Here is a 23,352-nt window from a genome sequence, read left to right as displayed (position 1 = left end):
GGATCGGGGCGTGTTTCCTTGGATCGGGGCGTGTTTCCTTGGATCGGGGCATGTTTCCTTGGATCAGGGTGTGTTTCCTTGAATCGGGGCGTGTTTCCTTGGATCGGGGCATGTTTCCTTGGATCAGGGTGTGTTCCCTTGGATCGGAGTGTGTTTCCTTGGATCTGGGAGCGTTTCCTTGGACTGGGGGCGTGTTTCCTTGGATCGGGGCGCGTTCCCTTGAATCGGGGCGTGTTTCCTTGGATCGGGGCATGTTTCCTTGGATCAGGGTGTGTTCCCTTGGATCGGAGTGTGTTTCCTTGGATCAGGGTGTGTTCCCTTGGATCGGAGTGTGTTTCCTTGGATCGGGGCGCGTTCCCTTGGATCGGGGCGCGTTCCCTTGGATCGGGGCGCGTTCCCTTGGATCGGGGCGCGTTCCCTTGGATCGGGGCGCGTTCCCTTGGATCGGGGCGTGATTCCTTGGATCGGGGCGAGGTTCCCTTGGATCGGGGCGTGTTTCCTTGGATCGGGGCATGTTTCCTTGGATCAGGGTGTGTTTCCTTGAATTGGGGCGTGTTTCCTTGGATCGGGGCATGTTTCCTTGGATCAGGGTGTGTTTCCTTGAATTGGGGCGTGTTTCCTTGGATCGGAGTGTGTTTCCTTGGATCTGGGCATGTTTCCTTGGATCAGGGTGTGTTCCCTTGGATCGGGGCATGTTTCCTTGGATCAGGGAGCGTTTCCTTGGACTGGGGGCTTGTTTCCTTGGATCGGGACGCGTTCCCTTGGATCGGGGCGCGTTCCCTTGGATCGGGGCGCGTTTCCTTGGATCGGGGCGCGTTCCCTTGGATCGGGGCGCGATTCCTTGGATCGGGGCGAGGTTCCCTTGGATCGGGGCGCGTTTCCTTGGATCAGGGTGCGTTCCCTTGGATCGGGGCATGTTTCCTTGGATCAGGGTGTGTTTCCTTGAATTGGGGCGTGTTTCCTTGGATCGGGGCATGTTTCCTTGGATCTGGGCATGTTTCCTTGGATCAGGGTGTGTTCCCTTGGATCAGGGTGTGTTCCCTTGGATCGGGGCATGTTTCCTTGGATCAGGGTGTGTTTCCTTGGACTGGGGGCGTGTTTCCTTGGATCGGGGCGCGTTCCCTTGGATCGGGGCGCGTTTCCTTGGATCAGGGTGTGTTCCCTTGGATCGGGGCGCGTTCCCTTGGATCGGGGCGCGTTCCCTTGGATCGGGGTGTGTTTCCTTGGATCGGGCATGTTTCCTTGGATCAGGGTGTGTTCCCTTGGATCAGGGTGTGTTCCCTTGGATCGGGGCATGTTTCCTTGGATCAGGGTGTGTTTCCTTGGACTGGGGGCGTGTTTCCTTGGATCGGGGCGCGTTCCCTTGGATCGGGGCGCGTTCCCTTGGATCGGGGCGCGTTTCCTTGGATCAGGGTGTGTTCCCTTGGATCGGGACGCGTTCCCTTGGATCGGGGCGCGATCCCTTGGATCGGGGCGCGTTTCCTTGGATCGGGGTGTGTTCCCTTGGATCAGGGTGTGTTCCCTTGGATCGGGGCATGTTTCCTTGGATCAGGGTGTGTTTCCTTGGACTGGGGGCGTGTTTCCTTGGATCGGGGCGCGTTCCCTTGGATCGGGGCACGTTCACTTGGATCGGGGCGCATTTCCTTGGATCAGGGTGTGTTCCCTTGGATCGGGGCGCGTTCCCTTGGATCGGGGCGCGTTCCCTTGGATCGGGGTGTGTTTCCTTGGATCGGGGTGTGTTTCCTTGGATCGGGGTGTGTTTCCTTGGATCGGGGTGTGTTTCCTTGGATCGGGGCGTGTTTCCTTGGATCGGGGCGCGTTTCCTTGGACTGGGGCGTGTTTCCTTGGATCGGGGCGTGTTTCCTTGGATCGGGGCGTGTTTCCTTGGATCGGGGCGTGTTCCCTTGGATCAGGGTGTGTTCCCTTGGATCAGGGCGTGTTCCCTGGGATCGGGGCGTGTTTCCTTGGATCGGGGCATGTTTCCTTGGATCGGGGCGCGTTCCCTTGGATCGGGGCGTGTTTCCTTGGATCAGGGTGTGTTCCCTTGGATCGGGGCGTGTTTCCTTGGATCGGGATGCGTTTTTCTTGGATCGGGGCGTGTTTCCTTGGATCGGGGTGTGTTCCCTTGGATCAGGGTGTGTTCCCTTGGATCAGGGTGTGTTCCCTTGGATCGGGGCGTGTTTCCTTGGATCGGGGCGCGGTTTTCTTGGATCGGGGCGCGTTCCCTTGGATCGGGGCGTGTTTCCTTGGATCTGGGCGTGTTTCCTTGGATCGGGGGGTGTTTCCTCCTCTGCCGATGCATGAAAATCTCACTAACACTTGAATTAAAATGAATACCTTATATTATTATCCCCAAATGGAAACTCTATCGATTGGATAAAATGGCTGAGATTTCACAACAAAAGTAGTTGGGCAGAGTTACTTTTCCCCTGACCCAGTGCAATGCTCAGCCATTCATCTCCCTGTTGGCCTCCTCCCTCCCTCATTACCTTGGCTAATGAAACTGGGCCTGTCTCATCAGGCCAACCACACCAGGACTGATTGGGTTTCTTAGCTAACCCTGACTACAGCCATAGCCGGATAGAGATTATAGTGTGTGTGTGTGTGTGTCTCTGTCTGTGTGTGTGTGTGTGTCTCTGTCTGTGTGTGTAGGGGGGGCGGGGGGGTTGGTGACAGACTGCACTGTTTTGGGGGCCAGGATCAGCACTCTCTGGGCCTTCCAGGGGGCTGGTGTGATACAGCTTGGAGCCAGCGGAAGTCATAAAATGGCAGACGATACGAGCCCACCGGGACTCACCACACCCGACCTGGAGAACACACAGCCTGTGTGAGTCGTCCTGGACCTCTAATGAAATGAAATGGACTGGATAGATTTTTCCTGTTTCAGATTGATACGTGAAAATAAAAACTAGTGGTCACGTGACCTGCTCCCATAACTTGAAACTAACTACATCGTTGATGAAGAGTGCACGTTTTCTTCCATGAATTCTCACTGGGAAGGGGTCAGGGTAGAAATGTGCCAAATGATATCATTCACTGAAAGTATTGTACATAAAGACATTAGCCCTCTAGTTTCAGTTTGTGGCCATAAAATGTACCTTTGATTTACTGTGGAGGATAACCATTGGGCATGAACAGTTGTTTTATTGTGAGGTACTAGCCTACACCCCCAGGGTGATTTTTAAAGTCAACAACATTATTCAGGAAATACAGTCAATGTGAGTTCCCAGCACAATGGTAGCCTCACACGTTTGTGAAAGCTCCTGTGTTTGATTGGCTGAAGGACTTAGTTCTGTTGCTACCTTGGCAGTTTTATATCTGAGGATATTGTGCCTTGAAAAAGAAACTCAAGCAACTCTCCAACTATTACTCCACAATGCATTTAATGGATCTCCAACCACTAAACACATTGTGGGGCAAACAGGAATGCCAGTGTGCTGGAGTTTATTTCTCTACTATTAAAGTGTTTCCTCTGTGCTCATAGAGCTGTGTAAAATGTTTCCTCTGTGCTCATAGAGCTGTGTAAAATGTTTCCTCTGTGCTCCTAGAGCTGTGTAAAGTGTTTCCTCTGTGCTCCTAGAGCTGTGTAAAATGTTTCCTCTGTGCTCCTAGAGCTGTGTAAAATGTTTCCAAGCAGAATCAATAAGACAAATGGGGAGGGACTACCTGAACTTGTTCAATGAGAAACTCTTGTTTTTCATTGGAAAATGTTTTCTGTTGCAAAGCATTTTGTTTCATTTTGCTATAGTGAGTCACTAATGGTACACCCCTGGTGTGTTGACAGTGTTTCGGCATCTCACCCTCAACTAACGGCACTTTAAAAAATAAATTGCCATTTAAATTCAGCGTGTTCGCAGCAGGGGGCGGTGTTTGACCGCTTGTCCGCAGCCTAAAGCACCTGTCTGTGATGCTGATAGAAGCGATTCCAGGGAAGCTTTGGTAATTGTCCTGAATATACAGCGACAGATGTGCTGACTTGCTAAGAAACCTGTTATTCAATTTGACTGACTCCCCTGAGCTTCCTGCCAGAAGCAGACACACACATTTTGTTTTACACATACTGTGTCTGTTTCATACTGATAATACTCATTATCTTTCGCATAGGTATGTACTGTCAAACACATACACACAGACACACACACACTCTCTCACTAATATAGATAATGGGCTGAGCAGATGGCAGGGTCTTCTGTTCAAGTGGGCGCTTTCGCTCCATCTCCTCTCTCTCTCTCTGCCCCCCCCATCCCTCCTGCCTGGTTATATTTGACATTACACACATGCACTCATGAAGTCATGTTTATTCAGCTCACGCGTCTCCAGGTGCCCCTCTCAGCCTGGGTGGGTGGGTCGGTGGTTGCGTGTGTTTGTACATGTGTGTACTGGGGGGGGGGGGGGGGGTTGTTTTGCAGTGAGCACAGAGACACCCTGTCAGTTTGAAGCCGTTTCCTCTAGCCCTGTCTGACAGGGAGAATAATGTGTCTGGCCACCCCTCTCCCTCTTCTCCGTCTTAAAAATAGAACTGAGTGCTGGAGACCCCGGCTGCATCCCAAATGGCACTGGTCAGAAATAGGATGCCATTTGGAACACAGATAGCCAGGAGGGACATCAGATACATCTTCGTTAGCCCCGTCCCGGAAATGAAGGATTATATCTTAGTTGAACGTTATTATTTCTGATCATGATGCATTGGTGGCAGGATGTGGTGAAATATGTATTGACAGGGTGATGAAAGTGTATCATTACCAAGTGGATGGAGCTTCTAGCATATCTACATCACCTGGTTTTTCATTTTACCATCTGTCCGTTTTCCAACCCAATGGTGTCTAGAAACACCCAGACTCCTCAGTCACTGGACGAAGACATTGTAGGGTGCCGTTTGGGACACAGACGTTGAGTAATGCATTGATCCTTGGGTTGAAGACTGGAGTTAAGAGACTCCTACGTCACAACAGAAGGAGTTGGTGTTACTCTGGTTCCATCAATCGTTACATGACGTATGGATTGACTCCGTCGGGACCAGTCCATTGTCTGCGTTGCGTTGTGAGTTGGCTTTTTACTCTGAAACAGAAACCAGAAGGTACACGTTTACTCGTCACAGTATGATTTCTGACACCACAATTTTAGACGCGTACGAATGTGTGTTTTATTGTCTGTTTGACACACACAGTCATGTTTACTATCGAACAGATGACTGTCTCCTCTGTGGTGTAAATTCAGTAGGAGAGAGCGAGAGGTAGCATCTCAAATGACACCCTAGTCCCTATAGAGTACACTACTTTTGACCAGAGCCCTACTGTAAGTAGTGCACCATAAAGGGAATAGGTTGTCATTTGGGACTTAAGAGTCGTTTCCCTATATGCATTACCACAGGGCCAAGATGTTAATTCTCTGGTTGTGTTGGTTTGACCCTTAGCCATTACTTCACATTGCTATCTAGTCCCTCAAGCTTCCTCAGTCTGCTTCTGTGACAGGTTTATGCGCTGTTGTCAAGTCTCTTTGTCCAGGGATACGATGCCTAATTAAACTCCCATACTCCCCTTTAATTGCCAAGCTTTTAGGAGTGTCAGTTTTAAAGGGCCAGACATAAATGATGTGGATTGGATAGTGGGGTAGTTTAGATGATGGAATTCCCATGGGGAAATGGGCTTAGCATCTTTCATGAAACAACACAGAGCAGTTCATACTGTTCACCAGGTCTCTCTTTCTCTCTCATTCTTTATTTCTCTTTCTCTCTCTCTCTCTGAAAGCAGATACATTTTTTTCTGTATCACTCTAAAGAGGCCTGGAGGTTGTCCTGTGTGTTTAGGGCATGAATGAAGGTTTTGTGTGTTTTGCGGACCGGTAATCAAAACTGTATGAACTTCATATAGATATGTTGTAATGGTCATGTGATTAGATCATTTTCTTTGAGATGTGATCATGTTTTTCCAGGACAAAGGCAGATTTGTATAGATTTCACTTCCTCGTAAAGGTCAACGAGTCCATCTGCAAAGTTGGTCGTCAGCAACATATTTTCCAGGTCAATTATCTCACTGATAAAACATCCAAATCAAAGTGAAAGTTCCCAGACTCATGATGACCATTAATGTATTACTGCCCGAGGCAGTTACCTCGCCAGATGCATTGAAGTGTCCAGCTTGACTCAAGGACTGTGGGTGCATTCCGTGCGTGTTACACTGAGCCTTTGAGCCATGCTGATTGGTTAATCTCAGTGTTTAACCAATCAGGAGGTTGTTTGGTTGCAGTACTGAGAAGACCTTGCTCTGTCAGTGTCAGTGTAGTGGACTGTGAGATCCGTTAGCATGCTTTAACGAGTCTCTAATGGAATAGTGAGTCTATGGCCTCTCCCCCCTCTGGGACTTATGACTGCGCTCCAGCTGTGGCATCAGAAGTAAACATCCACATTTATCCACAGATGCTGAAGTGTGTATTCTCTTGTGTGTTTCCCTGAGAATACATGTGGTCCTTTCAGCACAACACTAGCTCTGTGTGTGTGTGTGTGTGTGTGTGTGTGTGTGTGTGTGTGTGTGTGTGTGTGTGTGTGTGTGTGTGTGTGTGTGTGTGTGTGTGTGTGTGTGTGTGTGTGTGTGTGCTCGCGCTTGCATCTGTGTATCCGTGTGTGGGCTCTTATGCATGTCCCAGAGAGAACATAATGGTCCTTTCAGCACAACACAAACACACTACCTGGCTAGACATGTATTTTTGTTGCTCTGTGACTGTTCACGCTTTCTCCTCACCCGCTGTGTTTTCGTCTGCAGGTTGCCAGGGCCGACCAGGGTGTCCGCTGCAGGCAGCGGGGCCCCCAAGGGCCAAGGATCCTCCAACCTCAACAGGAGGAGTCAGAGCTTTAACAGCATCGATAAGAGCAAGCCTCTCCAGTATGCTAGTGGCAATGACAGAGGTAGGTGAACCTAGAATCAGGTAGAAGCAGGCCTGAGCCATATGAGCCGAGCCAAACCAAACTGTTCTAATCTAGCCTGGTTACACGGTTGCTGGCACCTTGATGAAAAAGACACAATGTAAAACCAGCGCAGTTTGATTAGGATCGGAACATTAGTGTGAAAATGGGGATATGGCCGTGTCTAAACTCACCTTCCATAAGGTTTAAACAGGATGAGGAAAACCTCTAGTGTCTTAGAATTCATTATCTTACCCCCTGCGTTTCTACAGCTGTTTTCCTCAGGGTCTGTCAGTAGCATTCAGCATTTATATTTTTGAGCGCATGGTCCACAACATGCACTAGGTGGCGCCACTGATAAACACAGTGGACTGGACAGAGCAGCACCCGCCAGCACACTCCACATTAACCAGTCTGCTGAATCAGATCAGCAGTGTAGTTGACTAGAGTTGTAGGGTATTCCTTTAGGGAGAAGACAAGACAGTGCATTTCACAGCATGGCGAGTGGTAGTGGTTAGACTGCAGAGCTGTGGGGCTGAATCACACCACGCTCCACCAAGCATAATAACCTGCCATGATGACAGATTTTGTCACACATTCACTTTCCTTATTTTATTATTGTCATATTACTTTTATCCGAAAGTAAGTGGATGAAATTATTTGTCTGTGTTCCGAATGGTAGCCTGTTCCCTATATAGTGCACTACTTTTGACCAGGGCCCTATGGGCTTGGGGAAAAATAGGCTTCAACAAGGCTCTTTTTTTCTTAACGACCCCCTACCTAGTGGTTCTTTAAGCTTACATTATGTTCGTAGATATTGAATATTTGTCTCTCAGTATTTTTCAATGATCGTACAGTGTTGGTTCCATTCCCTTTACATTCACGTCTCCCTTCATCCCTCGGTCACTATCACAGATTAATGGTCGTCAATGGAGTAACGGTTGTCGGTAGAGTAACGGTCATCGGTAGAGTAACGGTCGTCGGTAGAGTAACGGTCGTCTTTAGAGTAACGGTCGTCGGTAGAGTAACGGTCGTCAGTAGAGTAACGGTCGTCGGTAGAGTAACGGTCATTGGTAGAGTAACGGTCGTCGGTAGAGTAATGGTCGTCAATGGAGTAATGGTCGTCGGTAGAGTAATGGTCGTCGGTAGAGTTACGGTCATCAGTAGCGTTACGGTCATCGGTAGAGTAACGGTCGTCGGTAGAGTAACGGTCGTCGGTAGAGTTACGGTCATCGGTAGAGTAACGGTCGTCGGTAGAGTAACGGTCGTCGGTAGAGTAATGGTCGTCAATGGAGTAATGGTCGTCGGTAGAGTAATGGTCGTCGGTAGAGTTACGGTCATCGGTAGAGTTACGGTCATCGGTAGAGTAACGGTCGTCGGTAGAGTTATGATTGTCAATGGAGTAATGGTCGTCGGTAGAGTAACGGTCGTTGGTAGAGTTATGGTTGTCAATGCAGTAATGGTCGTCTGTAGAGTAACGGTCGTCGGTAGAGTAACGGTCGTCGGTAGAGTTATGGTCGTCGGTAGAGTAACGGTCGTCTGTATAGTTATGGTCGTTGGTAGAGTAACGGTCGTCGGTAGAGTAACGGTCGTCGGTAGAGTAACGGTCGTCGGTAGAGTTATGATTGTCAATGGAGTATTGGTCGTCGGTAGAGTAACGGTCGTCGGTAGAGTAACGGTCGTCGGTAGAGTAACGGTCGTTGGTAGAGTAACGGTCGTCTGTAGAGTTATGGTCGTCAATGGAGTAATGGTCGTCGGTAGAGTTATGGTCGTCGGTAGAGTAACGGTCGTCTGTAGAGTTATGGTCGTCAATGGAGTAATGGTCGTCGGTAGAGTAACGGTCGTCGGTAGAGTAACGGTCGTCGGTAGAGTAACGGTCGTCGGCAGAGTTATGGTCGTCGGTAGAGTTACGGTCGTCGGTAGAGTAACGGTCGTCGGTAGAGTAACGGTCGTCGGTAGAGTAATGGTCGTCGGTAGAGTTACGGTCGTCGGTAGAGTAACGGTCGTCGGTAGAGTTATGGTCGTCGGTAGAGTAACGGTCGTTACGGTCGTCGGTGGAGTTACGGTCGTCGGTAGAGTTACGGTCGTTACGGTCATCGGTGGAGTTACGGTCGTTGGTGGAGTTATGGTCATTGGTGAAGTTATGGTCGTTACGGTCGTCGGTAGAGTTACGGTCGTCGGTAGAGTTACGGTCGTCTGTAGAGTAACGGTTGTTACGGTCGTCGGTGGAGTTATGGTCGTTGGTGAAGTTATGGTCGTTATGGTCGTCGGTAGAGTTACGGTCGTTGGTAGTGTTACGGTCAGCGGTAGAGTTACGGTCGTCGGTAGAGTTACGGTCGTCGGTAGAATTACGGTCGTCGGTGGAGTTACGGTCGTCGGTAGAGTTACGGTCGTTGGTAGAAATACGGTCGTCGGTGGAGTTATGGTCGTTACGGTCGTCGGTGGAGTTACGGTCGTCAGTAGAGTAACGGTCGTCGGTAGAGTTATGGTCGTTACGGTCGTCGGTAGAGTTACGGTCGTCGGTAGAGTTACGGTCGTCGGTGGAGTTACGGTCGTCAGTAGAGTTATGGTCGTCGGTAGAGTTATGGTCGTCGGTAGAGTTATGGTCGTCTGTAGATAAAACACCAAGAAGGGATACTGTATATCAGTCCATAAAACAGTGGGAGAGGAGAAATGGGGGATGGAGAAAATGCGGCGTTAAGAGTGTCAGTTCAGGGCCAGTCAAAGGGAGAGCAGGAGGGCTGTCCTCTTTTTCCTCATGCATCTCCATTCTCTCTCTCTCTCTCTCTCTCTCTCTCTCTCTCTCATATATATATATATATATATTCCTCTGTTAACAGAGAACAACAGTCTACCAACCATGAACAAACCCCGGTCACCGACCCTGTTTATTTTGGCCAGAGCCAGCCCACTAGATTTACACAAGTGCCTTCACTATCCCCTGTGTCCCATTTGCCCAGACCTGTTGTCACAGTGGCTGTCACCCAAATTGCACCCTATTCCTTTATAGTTAACTACTTTTTAGCACGGCCCATAGAACTCTAGTCAAAAGTAGTGCACTATATATTGAATAGGATGCCATTTGGGACACATGAATCCCCCATCCAGAAAGGGAGTGAAGGTTTTTCTGTTTCCTCAGTATCCCCTTGCCACCGTTTAAACCATTACTCACACCCTACATTACCACCTAAACAGAGCTAATGTCTCCCCTGGTGGGAACAGTCAACTCCATGGTCCTTCTTTCTTGGTGTTTGTGTCGTTTGTCTCCCCTCTCTCTCACTACCCACTGGCAGTATGTTGTCTGTCTCCCCTCCCTCTCACTGGCAGTATGTTGTCTGTCTCCCCTCCCTCTCACTGGCAGTATGTTGTCTATCTCCCCTCTCTCTCACTACCCACGGGCAGTATGTTGTCTGTCTCCCCTCCCTCTCACTGGCAGTATGTTGTCTGTCTCCCCTCTCTCTCACTGGCAGTATATTGTCTGTCTCCCCTCTCTCTCACTACCCACTGGCAGTATGTTGTCTGTCTCCCCTCCCTCTCACTGGCAGTATGTTGTCTGTCTCCCCTCCCTCTCACTGGCAGTATGTTGTCTATCTCCCCTCTCTCTCACTACCCACGGGCAGTATGTTGTCTGTCTCCCCTCCCTCTCACTGGCAGTATGTTGTCTGTCTCCCCTCTCTCTCACTGGCAGTATGTTGTCTATCTCCCCTCTCTCTCACTACTCACTGGCAGTATGTTGTCTATCTCCCCTCTCTCTCACTACTCACTGGCAGTATGTTGTCTGTCTCCCCTCCCTCTCACTGGCAGTATGTTGTCTGTCTCCCCTCCCTCTCACTGGCAGTATGTTGTCTGTCTCCCTTCCCTCTCACTGGCAGTATGTTGTCTGTCTCCCCTCCCTCTCACTGGCAGTATGTTGTCTGTCTCCCCTCTCTCTCACTACCCACGGGCAATATGTTGTCTGTCTCCCTTCCCTCTCACTACTCACTGGCAGTTTGTTGTCTGTCTCCCTTCCCTCTCACTGGCAGTATGTTGTCTGTCTCCCCTCCCTCTCACTGGCAGTATGTTGTCTGTCTCCCCTCCCTCTCACTGGCAGTATGTTGTCTGTCTCCCCTCTCTCTCACTACCCACGGGCAATATGTTGTCTGTCTCCCCTCTCTCTTACTACTCACTGGCAGTATGTTGTCTATCTCCCCTCTCTCTCACTACTCACTGGCAGTTTGTTGTCTGTCTCCCTTCCCTCTCACTGGCAGTATGTTGTCTGTCTCCCTTCCCTCTCACTGGCAGTATGTTGTCTGTCTCCCCTCCCTCTCACTGGCAGTATGTTGTCTATCTCCCCTCCCTCTCACTACCCACTGGCAGGCAGTATGTTGTCTATCTCCCCTCTCTCTCACTACTCACTGGCAGTATGACCCGGGGGAGCTAATTGCATGGTGTACATGAAGAGGCAGTCTGCTTTTTGTCTATCAGTCACTAGTCCAGTGTTAAACTCAGGAGTCATGTCCATGCTCATGAATCAGCCTGGTACTTAAGCATTTAATTTTGTACTCAATATTGCAATTCCAATCCTTAATCTTGATACAGGTCTGTTTTAATGTGTTTGATCCAGAATGTTTTTGTGTATATCTATTGTTTTCTTTGTATGCAGCTCAACACATTTCCAATCTATTTTAATCAGCCTTGTGTAACATGGCCAGTCGCCAGTCGCTCTCCTCAACAATTTGCCAATGGGGGAGTTATGTCATTGGGAGTGAGAGTTTGACCCCAGCCTAAGGACTCAACTTTGGGCCCACTGTAAATAAGAGGCCTCCCCCTCATCCCTGCGAGGGTGGAGGCTTTAGATTTGGGGGTCAAATCAAAGAAATCAGAGAAATGTCAATGATGCAGCCAAACCTTTAGCAAAAGACAGGGAATTGAGAGTCTAGCCATGGCAGAAGAGCCTGTCTGAAGAGATCATGTAAAAAGCAAGAGCTGCAGGCCAGTGCAGGCCAGCTCAGGGTGACAGGATCTGCATCCCTAATGACAGCCTATTCCCTATTAAGTGCACTATATAGGGAGTAGTGTGCCATTGGGGACACTTCCAGCTGTCCAAAGTGAGAGAAAATGAGGGCCGGCTCACAGATATAGGGACTTGGTGTTTATTACAAGAGGATTTACTCAGCTCACTGTGTGTGTGTGTGTGTGTGTGTGTGTGTGTGTGTGTGTGTGTGGGCACGGGGCGGCGTCTGTGTGTGTTTGTGTGTGTGTGTAGGGGCGGGGCGGAGTGTGTGTGTGTGGGGAGGGGTATGTGTGTGTGTGTGTTTGCGTGCCACACGATGGGTGTGTGAGCACTGAGCAGCAGACGTGTGAGGGTCCAGCGCCCAGCCAGCAGAAGTGACATTTCACTCTCAGCCGATGAAGTAAGCGGTTGTGAAAGAGTGTGTTGCTATGGTAACGCCAAGTCTCTACTTCTTCTCTGGGGCGTTGGTGGCGTCAGCCGATTGGTATGAAATGTCATCCTTCAGGCCCCTGTTATCTTTAAAGGCATGGTTAATTCGCTGGCCGCACATACTGAATCCCAAACACTTCGGCCATCATTCACAATCTTATCACAGTGTTGCCCGCGACTACGACAAAGAAATCAAATCAAGCGTGGCATTTCTGTTGCCCAACTTTCCCGGCTGTTTCCATGGTGTGAGGGCAAGCTCTGTCACCCTATCACAAGAATGACTGGGCTTCTTAGATGTAAGGGTTAAGTGAGATTCTTAAACGCTCACACACATACACACACACACACACACACAGGCTGGTCTTTAAAGAGATGACTTGGCGTGTGCCAGCTTACATGTTCCTCCCACAGACTGACACGTGTACAGGCGTCGTAAGGTTTTAAAGGCTGTGGCCCAGATCATAAGCTGATTAAGTGTTCTGAGGCCTCGCGTCGCGGCAGCTAAAGCCCTTCTCCTCGCCTCTGGGGAAAAGACTGCGCGGTTAGGGAGAATCACGGTTTCTCAGGCTGAGGCCTCGCGTCGAGGCAGCTAAAGCCCTTCTCCTCGCCTCTGGGGAAAAGACTGCACGGTTAGGGAGAATCACGGTTTCTCAGGCTGAGGCCTCGCGTCGCGGCAGCTAAAGCCCTTCTCCTCGCCTCTGGGGAAAAGACTACGCGGTTAGGGAGAATCACGGTTTCTCAGGCTGAGGTCTCGCGTCGCGGCAGCTAAAGCCCTTCTCCTCGCCTCTGGGGAAAAGACTACGCGGTTAGGGAGAATCACGGTTTCTCAGGCTGAGGCCTCGCGTCGCGGCAGCTAAAGCCCTTCTCCTCGCCTCTGGGGAAAAGACTACGCGGTTAGGGAGAATCACGGTTTCTCAGGCTGAGGCCTCGCGTCGCGGCAGCTAAAGCCCTTCTCCTCGCCTCTGGGGAAAAGACTGCGCGGTTAGGGAGAATCACGGTTTCTCAGGCTGAGGCCTCGCGTCGCGGCAGCTAAAGCCCTTCTCCTCGCCTCTGGGGAAAAGACTACGCGGTTAGGGAGAATCACGGTTTCTCAGGCTGAGGCCTCGCGTCGCGGCAGCTAAAGCCCTTCTCCTCGCCTCTGGGGAAAAGACTACGCGGTTAGGGAGAATCACGGTTTCTCAGGCTGAGGCCTCGCGTCGCGGCAGCTAAAGCCCTTCTCCTCGCCTCTGGGGAAAAGACTACGCGGTTAGGGAGAATCACGGTTTCTCAGGCTGAGGCCTCGCGTCGCGGCAGCTAAAGCCCTTCTCCTCGCCTCTGGGGAAAAGACTACGCGGTTAGGGAGAATCACGGTTTCTCAGGCTGAGGCCTCGCGTCACGGCAGCTAAAGCCCTTCTCCTCGCCTCTGGGGAAAAGACTACGCGGTTAGGGAGAATCACGGTTTCTCAGGCTGAGGCCTCGCGTCGCGGCAGCTAAAGCCCTTCTCCTCGCCTCTGGGGAAAATACTACGCGGTTAGGGAGAATCACGGTTTCTCAGGCTGAGGCCTCGCGTCGCGGCAGCTAAAGCCCTTCTCCTCGCCTCTGGGGAAAAGACTACGCGGTTAGGGAGAATCACGGTTTCTCAGGCTGAGGCCTCGCGTCGCGGCAGCTAAAGCCCTTCTCCTCGCCTCTGGGGAAAATACTACGCGGTTAGGGAGAATCACGGTTTCTCAGGCTGAGGCTGCGTCCCTGGAAAGGCCACCAGTTCAGCTATATTGTTGTGCTTATGACTCAGTATAGATTGAATTCCACCATGCAGGTTTGAAAATAATGTGGTTCCATGAACCGTCTAGCATCCTTTGAGAAGTACTGTCGTCTATGGAGAGTAGAGCTGAATGAGGAGATGGAGAGGACAGGCAGTTCTATATTGTGAATGTGAATCCCAGCATGTCCCTGCTGTTTGACACTACATCAGTCACCAATAGAAGGCAAACATACACTACGTGCTCAAAATGTATGTGGACACCTGCTGATCCAACATCTCATTCCAAAATCATGGGCATTAATAGGGCGTTGGTCCCCCCTTTGTTGTTATAACAGCCTCCACTCTTCTGGACATGCTTTCCACTAGATGTTGGAACTTTGCTGCGGGGACTTGCTTCCATCATCTAGAATGTCAGATTTCCCTTCACTGGAACTAAGGGGCCTAGCCCGAACCATGAAAAACAGCCCCAGATTATTATTTGTCCTCCGCCAAACTTTACAGTTGGCACTATGCATTCGGGCAGGTAGTGTTCTCCTGGCATCCGCAAAAAACCCACGTTAGTCCGCCGGACTGCCAGATGGTGAAGCGTGATTCATCACTCCAGAGAACGTGATTTCACTGCTCCAGAGTTCAATGGTGGCAAGCTTTACACCACTCCAGCCGACGCTTGGCATTGCGCATGGTGATCTTAGGCTTGTGTGCGGATGCTCAGCCATGGAGACCCATTTCATGAAGCTCCCGACTGCTGACGTTGCTTCCAGAAGCGTTTGGAACAAGGTAGTGAGTGTTGCAACTGAGGACCGACGATATTTAGGCGCAATGCGCTTCAACACTCTGTGGTTCTGTTCTGTGAGCTTGTGTATCCTACCACTTCGTGGCTGAGCTGTTGTTGCTTGTAAACGTTCCCACTTCATAATAACAGAACTTACAGTTGACCGGGGGAGCTCTAGCAGGGCATAAATTTGACGAACTGACTTGACAGTGCCACGTTGAAAGTCACTGAGCTCTTCAGTAAGGCCATTCTACTGTCAATGTTTGTCTATGGAGATTGTATGGCTGTGTTCTCGATTGTATACACCTGTCAGCAACGGGTGTGGCTGAAATAGCCGAATCCACAAATTTGAAGGGGTGTCCACATACTTTTGTACATACAGTATATTGTATAGTTCTTAAGGTTACAATGCATTTCCTATCACTAACTTCTCCCCTTGGTAGAAAGTAGCAGTAGAGTATTAATGTATCTCCATTGAAAGCACAGTGTAGGGGCTGGGAGGCGTCTGCTAAGGGATTGATGATGATCTGAACACCCACTAGAGAGGAGAAATGGGGGTCCTTCAGAAGGTCAGAGCCACTGCTGAGCGGCTAACGGGACCATCGGTTATCTCACGCTCCTGACGGAAGGGTGTGCGTGAGGCGGGGTTGTGTCTGTCTAGTGTAGCGCCGACACGTCATAGAGTATGTTTGTCTGTGTGTGTGTGTGTGTGTGTGTGTGTGTGTGCATTCTGAAACACCCCGGTTCATTTGAAAGCGAGTATACAGTTGTTTTATTAATGTATCAACCTATTCTTGCTTTCCAATGCCACACTAGTAAATGTTTTTATTTTCTGTTGGCATTAGACACCTGCCAAGTTACCAGGCAGCTTTTGCCCAGGGGGTGAATTGCCTGGCATCCCACTGTCACAAGGGGAAACGGTAACAGTTTTAGGTTTTGCAGAATCAATTGCTGAGTCAATTTTTTGCTTGAGCGCGCAGCAGGCTGCACTGCTGCACTAGGATCTCTGTTTGCAGTGGGAAAGATTTGGAGAGCGCACTGCCGATCTGCTCCGTTTCTTTTTTGTGCATCCTTACCAACCAATCCCCCCTGCAGCCTAGCAGAGAGAGCAAGACAAGCCTTTCTATGTCTGTCTCCTGTGGTGCAGAAAATGCCTGCTGACCCATCCAAACAACATCTCTCTCTCTTTCTCTCTCTCTCTTCTCTCCCCCTCTCTCTCACCCCTATTTCTCTCACCCCCCTCTCTCTCCCCCTCTCTCCTTCTCTCCCCTTGTCTCTCCCTCTCTCTCCTTCTCTCCCCCTCTCTCCTTCTCTCACCCTCTCTCCCCCTCTCTCCTTCTCTCCCCGTCTCTCCTTCTCTCTCATTCTCTCCCCCTTTCTCCTTCTCTCCTCCTCTCTCCTTCTCTCCCCTGCTCCTTCTCTCCCCCTCTCTCCTTCTCTCCCCCTCTCTCCCTCTCTCCCCCTCTCTCTCCTTCTCTCCCCTGCTCTCCTTCTCTCCCCCTCTCTCCTTCTCTCCCTCTCTCCCCCTCTCTCTCCTTCTCTCCCCCTCTCTCCTTCTCTCCCCCTCTCTCCTTCTCTCCCTCTCTCTCCCTCTCTCTCCTTCTCTCTCCTTCTCTCCCCCTGACGCCAATGGAAAGCTCCCATGTGATGGACTACTCTGGTCATACCTGTCGTTGGGGAAGAACCTATGTGCTTTTATATCATAGAGTGCTACTTTTGATAGTGTTTCTACTGCAATGATGGTTCTTCTGTCAAAGTGCCAGAGGCAGTAGATCACAGGTGTCAGACTCATTTCACGGAGGGTCGAGTGTCTGCGGGTTTTCTCTCCTCCTTTGTATTTGATTGATGAATTAAGGTCACTAATTAGTAAGGAACTCCCCACACCTGGTGGTCTAGGGCTTCAATGAATGTACAAAATGTACATCTGCAGGCACTAGGCCCTCCATGGAATGAGTTTGACACCCCTGCTGTAGATGACTCAATGATGGTGAATATTTGGCTCTACATAGAAAGTACCTGCCATTTCATTTTCAATCCAAATTGTTCTCTCAGTATATGAGACCATATGTGCATGTATTGATCCAGTTGTGTTCCTGAGACGGTTGATGTAACTGTGTGTCTGTTTATTTGTCTCCTTTGCAGAATCGGCGAAGAGCATCCCTCTGCCTGGCAGCATGAACGGAGGTGCCCAAGTGCCCACCAGCCTCAGTGGGCAGCAGCTGGCCTCTGCCATTCCCTCCCCCACCGCCGGCAAGTCCTGGCGCAGCAAGTCCATGAACATGAAGCACAGTGCCACCTCCTCCATGCTCTCGGTCTCCACCTCGCCCTCTCCCTCACCCACCCCACCCCCCGCCTCCGACCGCCTACGGCCCCCAATGACTGAAGCGCCCAAGTCGGGCTCTGTCGCTGGCGGTGGTGCCTCCCAGAGATCCATGCTGGACAAGTTCCGGATGATCAACCCTCGCTCAGCCTCGCGGACTTCGCCGTCGGTGGCCGAGATGGCCTTGCAGGAGGAGGATGACATGTCGGAGTACGGCGAGGAAGGGCTAAGCATAACGGAGCCAATGTCGTCAATGTGTACTAGCAGCAGCAACAGCACCAAGCAGCTGGCCAAGACTGCCTCGCCCCCCTCCCTGGCAGCAGCCAATAAGGGCTGTGTAAAGGGCGCGTCGCCCTCCAGCTGCGGCAGCAGTAAGTCCCTGCCCCAGCCCAAAGACAAGGAGGATAAGAGCAGGGGCAAAGGAGGCAAGGCCAGCACCTCTCCCAAAGAGGAACAACGGGAACCCATGGTGGATCCATCCAAGAAGACCTCTAAGATCGCCAGCCTCATCCCCAAGGGAGGCAAACCTTCAGCGGGCAAGAAGGACAGCGCCATCCCCCCTGCCTCCAGTGGAATCCCCAAGCCTGGGCTCAAGGCCCCCTCGGCTACGGGGAAGCCGGCCGGCGGTCAAGCCCAGACCCAGGCCCAGGCCACCCAGGGTGGTAGTGGAGGGGGCAGGGAAGGGGACAAGGCCAAGGTGGTTAAAGGGGGCCAGGGGGGATACTACATGCAGCAGCGCTCCCTGGGGGGCCTGGAGGGCCGGCGGAGCAACATGGTGTCTTCCACCAGCACCTCTGCCCTGTCCCAGCCCCCCGGGGCCATGGGGGGGAACGGAGCGGTGCAGCTCCCCCAGCAGCAGCAGCACAACCACCCCAACACAGCCACCGTCGCCCCCTTCATGTATAGGTGAGGCTATGTGTATGTGCAGGTGTGCGTGTGTGTCTGTTTACGTGCATGCGATTGTTTTGTGTGACAATGGGGCTGGGGTATAATGCAGTGGTCTGGCGAAGGTCTCTCTTATGATTGTTGTGTTCATAAGCTATGACGTGTTTTTATATTAGCTAGTTACACCATACCACAAGTAACCTGGGGGAGTAAACCCATCAAGACAAGAATCCTCATCTGACAGCCTTTGTCTTCCAGACTGTTAACAGACAGGGCTTTGTAGGATGTTCACTTAAAATACAAAGAAAAATACACAATCAAATCACAATTACCCAAATGAGCTCTGGTGTACAGCCTTCCCCTCAGCTCTGGTGCACAGCCTTCCCCTCAGCTCTGGTGCACAGCCTTCCCCTCAGCTCTGGTGCACAGCCTTCCCCCTCAGCTCTGGTGCACAGCCTTCCCCCTCAGCTCTGGTGCACAGCCTTCCCCTCAGCTCTGGTGCACAGCCTTCCCCCTCAGCTCTGGTGTACAGCCTTCCCCTCAGCTCTGGTGCACAGCCTTCCCCTCAGCTCTGGTGCACAGCCTTCCCCTCAGCTCTGGTGCACAGCCTTCCCCTCAGCTCTGGTGCACAGCCTTCCCCTCAGCTCTGGTGCACAGCCTTCCCCTCAGCTCTGGTGCACAGCCTTCCCCTCAGCTCTGGTGCACAGCCTTCCCCTCAGCTCTGGTGCACAGCCTTCCCCTCAGCTCTGGTGCACAGCCTTCCCCTCAGCTCTCCAAACTAACCTCAGCAGGTTGTTAGAATGACAGTCCAAACTAACCTCAGCAGGTTGTTAGAATGACAGTCCAAACTAACCTCAGCAGGTTGTTAGAATGACAGTCCAAACTATCCTCAGCAGGTTGTTAGAATGACAGTCCAAACTAACCTCAGCAGGTTGTTAGAATGACAGTCCAAACTAACCTCAGCAGGTTGTTAGAATGACAGTCCAAACGAACCTCAGCAGGTTGTTAGAATGACAGTCCAAACTATCCTCAGCAGGTTGTTAGAATGACAGTCCAAACTGACCTCAGCAGGTTGTTAGAATGACAGTTCAAACGAACCTCAGCAGGTTGTTAGAATGACAGTCCAAACGAACCTCACTACCTCCATGTCCTGATGTCTATGCCTGCAGCATTACCCCAATGCCCTCTGTTCCACCTGACGTAGTTCAGCTGAACTTGTGTCTGAAACGTCCATCATTTGGGTGTTTATATGCAGCAAATGTCCCTTGTTTGCCACTTGATTTCTGCGAACTTTGTTGAGAACAATACAACAAACGATTTATTTGGACAGTTTAGAGACTCATTGTTAGTGGAATTGAGGGGGAATTATTGGGCATGTTTGTCTAAAATGTCCTCTTCTACAGTGACAGTTATACTCCAAGATGAATTTCCAGCCTTTTAACTTTACTCGTCTCATCAAATGCATCTGATCCCAATTGTATCCCTGTCTTGTGCATTACTTTTGACCAGAGGCCTGTTTTTGACCGAGGCCCACAGTTTTCTGCTCTAAGGTAGTGCACTATATAGGAAATAGGGAGCTATTAGGGACGCAGGCTGCGTCTTGACTAATCTCTCATCATGATCCATCTAGAACAGGTTTCATGGGGAGACAGAGAATAGAGGCCCTCCTCCATCCCTCCATACTTCCACTCCTTTATCCGCATCCCGCCTTCTGTCATTATGCCCACGGGACTGCATGTGGTGCCGTACAGTCACACACAGACACACGAGGGCTGGCTCGTCCAGTCACACGCCATCTTGATGTGCGTACAACCAATTGAATCTCTGCATCCCATGGCGCTCCAAATAACCCCTATTATTTGAGTGTCTGGAGAGAGGTGGAAGCCTTGATTCCAGACGGATGCCGCCCATCAAAGATAATTTCCCACCTTTCAATCTGTCGACTGGATGGGGGCTGCTGGGTAGGGGCTTTGTGATGTCAGAGACAGAGCCTGTGATGGCGGGCGTGCTAACAGCGGTTCTGGCCTTTGGGGGGGGGGGGGGGGGGGGGGAATCCTATTAACGAGCCATAATCGGCTTCCGAGTAACTTTTCCCTCTCTTCTCTTTCTCTATAATTTCCAAAAAGGGTTCAACCTTGGCACACAATGCACTCTGCTGCTCGCTGACTCACCATTGAGAATTCATCTTAATCCGTCCAATGCACCTCGCCGTCTTGCCCATTAACAGGCATCCCTGATTATCATTCATAGGCAGATGCAGGTGACGGCTGTTGTTCTCCAACCTGTTCTCCATCTGCATTAAATGGGAGACAAGCAACACACAACATACACTGTAATGTCATGCCATTGAAAAGGGATTCTCTTCATATCGCTTTCCTACTTTGTATTCATGTCAGGTCCTAATCATGAGCGGCTCAACTACATATCCAGGATGCAATCAACCAAAATGACAAGCACGTTGTCTTCTGTGGCTCAGCAGCCAACAGGTTGAGATGCTCAGTTCTACCTGATCACTCACACTCCTGCCTACCTCTCCCCTTCGCTTGTCCAATCCTGGCTATAGTATCCCATGTCTCCCTCCCTCCCCCTTTCCTCTGTTCCTCTCACTCTCTTCCGGAGGGAGGTGTGCCCCCGCCGACCTGCCTGACAGAGGAGGAACTGTCAGCGGCCTCGCACTTAGGGCCTCCCGCTGCGTCGCAATTTACCATCATTTCAGGGCCAATTAGGTTTCTTCCCTCTCCTGTGCCACAGCAGAGCAGCCGGGCCATAGGCTGAGAAGAGCAGAGGCAGCAGCAGTTAGCTGCAGTTTGTGTTTCGTTGATTACAGTCCCCCTGCCTCCGCCTTTGACAGCAGCCGGGGAGGTGATTGTAAGGCACCGCTGTGTGACGTTAACATTGTATGTGCGTCCTCTCTCTGACCTGATTCGACCTGAGATTCTCACTTATGATTGGCTGTGCTGTGCTTTGTTTTGTTCTCAGGGTATTTTTAGACTGATTTGAGATCCTTGTTGTACATCTTTATAACAAACATTCCTAAACTGAGTAGTCAGAATATATACCCTCCCCCAGTAAACATTTAATTGACCCATTCCGACATTTTTTGCAGGCTGTCAAATTGCTGCCATATTTCTGCATGTCTCTCTCTGTGAAATTCTATGTAGCTAGAAGTAGTTTGCAGGGCGGATGTTAGAAAGCGAGGTTTCACAGTGCTCAGCTCATTGGCTGATGCAGCATTCTGTGGCTGCCAGTTTATCTGTGGCGGTGCAGGTGGCTGGGGAAAGTCTTTATTGTGGGTGTGCCGGTGAGGGAGAGTTATCTAGCAGCCGCCAGGACGTCTGGCTGTGTTTCTCACATCTCTGCCCAAGGCAAGGGAACAAACACAGGCTGCCTGCCAAATGGCACCCTATTCCCTTTTTAGTGCCCTACTTTTGACCAGGGGCTATAGGGGGACAGGGAATGCAAGCCAGTATGTGGATTTTGGCTGCACATAGGCAGGTTCATGCATGCACACACACACAGATAGATAGACAAACTTCCCTTCACCCACAAAACCTCACTTCATCCAAGAGATCCTCCTGAGATATTCATCTTCATCTGTTGAAAATACGAAAAAGCACGAATAGAAGTATTTCAGTCTGGGTCCTGTTTTTTTACCACATGAAAACAAACGCTCTATGCAATGCGGCTCCTGAATAACCATGGCTTTGTTTGTTTCTCCCAGGACGTACTCCGAGAACGACTGTACCACGGTGGCCCCCACAGACCACTGCCTCAGCCCCACCAAGGGAGACCTGGCCTACAGCAAGACTGCCAAGCAGTGCCTGGAAGAAATCTCAGGTAGGCAACACTCGTGTGTGTGTGTGTGTGTGTGTGTGTGTGTGTGTGTGTGTGTGTGTGTGTGTGTGTGTGTGTGTGTGTGTGTGTGTGTGTGTGTGTGTGTGTGTGTGTGTGTGTGGGTGGGTGGGTGGGTGTGTATTACAGTATATTGTCTGTGTGTGTACTTTCTGGTGAATGCGTGTGTGTATGTTTGTCTTTGAGGTAGCATGGGGGGTCCCTTGATCCCCGCCTCACACGGCGAAGGGAAAAGGTCAGGAACGACTGGCGGACACTGGAGGCATCTGTGGCCCTTTGTTTACGCAGTCGCCATCGGTTACGCCCCGGCGCCCGGCGTCTTGTTCTAGCTGTGGGGACGTGGCGGGTCATCTGGATAGACAGTGGCCCGAGGCTGCAGGAGACAGAGAGAGAATCTGTATTATCAGGGTGGTGGGCTGGGCTGCAGGAAACAGAGAGAGAATCTGTATTATCAGGGTGGTGGGCTGGGCTGCAGGAGACAGAGAGAGAATCTGTATTATCTGGGTGGTGGGCTGGGCTGCAGGAGACAGAGAGAGAATCTGTATTATCTGGGTGGTGGGCTGGGCTGCAGGAGACAGAGAGAGAATCTGTATTATCTGGGTGGTGGGCTGGGCTGCAGGAGACAGATAGAGAATCTGTATTATCTGGGTGGTGGGCTGGGCTGCAGGAGACAGAGAGAGAATCTGTATTATCTGGGTGGTGGGCTGGGCTGCAGCTCACCTTGGCATTTACACAGAGACCGATAGAATTTCATGTAATGTGGATGATGTCCTTGAGAAATGTAATGTGGATGATGTCCTTGGGAAATTTAATGTGGATGATGTCCTTGGGAAATGTAATGTGGATGATGTCCTTGGGAAATGTAATGTGGATGATGTCCTTGGGAAATGTAATGTGGATGATGTCCTTGGGAAATGATGCCGTGTTATAACGTAGCTTTGGTGTTGCAGGTCAGGTATCTGTCAGGTCATAGTACATCTACTGCTATGTATTCCTGCCTAGTGGGTCTGCATGTTAACTAAACACACTGCATGTCTTAGGCCTTGCTCTACTATAAACTGCTTTGTCATTTGGGTATGGGAAAAACAAAAGATTGTTCTGTCACAAAACAAATGACTCCCCAAATCGTGGTCTACAAAGGGAACGGTCCCTACATAGTGCTACTTTAGTCCTCTAAATGTGTGCCTTTACAAAGCCACAGCCGAAGTACCATGTCTGGAATGTTGTGTTTTTACATCGCCAAACCTGTAATATACACACTGTGGTCACGGCACAATGAGCGCCGCGGTCAGCGAGACTCCGTTGAACTTTCTGCTTTGATTTGTTCATTTATGAAAATGTTTTGCAGTTGTGTTCTACTCAGAAAGTCTGATTTTGCTGTTTTTTATTTTATTTTTTATGAACATATGTAGATGATAATCTGAGGAACCATGGTGGTTCACTTCTGTATCAGGACAATTGT

General features: G+C 50.5%; 1 protein-coding gene across 26 annotated transcripts in view; it reads left to right on the top strand.

Moving 5' to 3' along the window:
- Positions 1 to 23,352, top strand: part of LOC110500961 (neuron navigator 3) — a 390,216-nt gene that overhangs the window by 271,414 nt on the left and 95,450 nt on the right. For all 26 annotated transcript variants that reach the window (XM_090213540.1, XM_090213537.1, XM_090213539.1 and 23 more), the window contains 3 exons: positions 6,759 to 6,901; positions 16,976 to 18,059; positions 21,760 to 21,875. In XM_090213540.1, the coding sequence (XP_090069666.1) occupies positions 6,759 to 6,901; positions 16,976 to 18,059; positions 21,760 to 21,875 (1,343 nt within the window). The remainder of the gene's footprint in view (positions 1 to 6,758; positions 6,902 to 16,975; positions 18,060 to 21,759; positions 21,876 to 23,352) is intronic.

The sequence above is a fragment of the Oncorhynchus mykiss genome, chromosome 21 (assembly GCF_057628025.1).
Source record: "Oncorhynchus mykiss isolate SJ-2025 chromosome 21, ASM5762802v1, whole genome shotgun sequence".
Classification (NCBI taxonomy): domain Eukaryota; kingdom Metazoa; phylum Chordata; class Actinopteri; order Salmoniformes; family Salmonidae; genus Oncorhynchus; species Oncorhynchus mykiss.
Note: the sequence above shows the minus strand (reverse complement) of the source record. Positions and strands in the feature narration are given on the sequence as shown.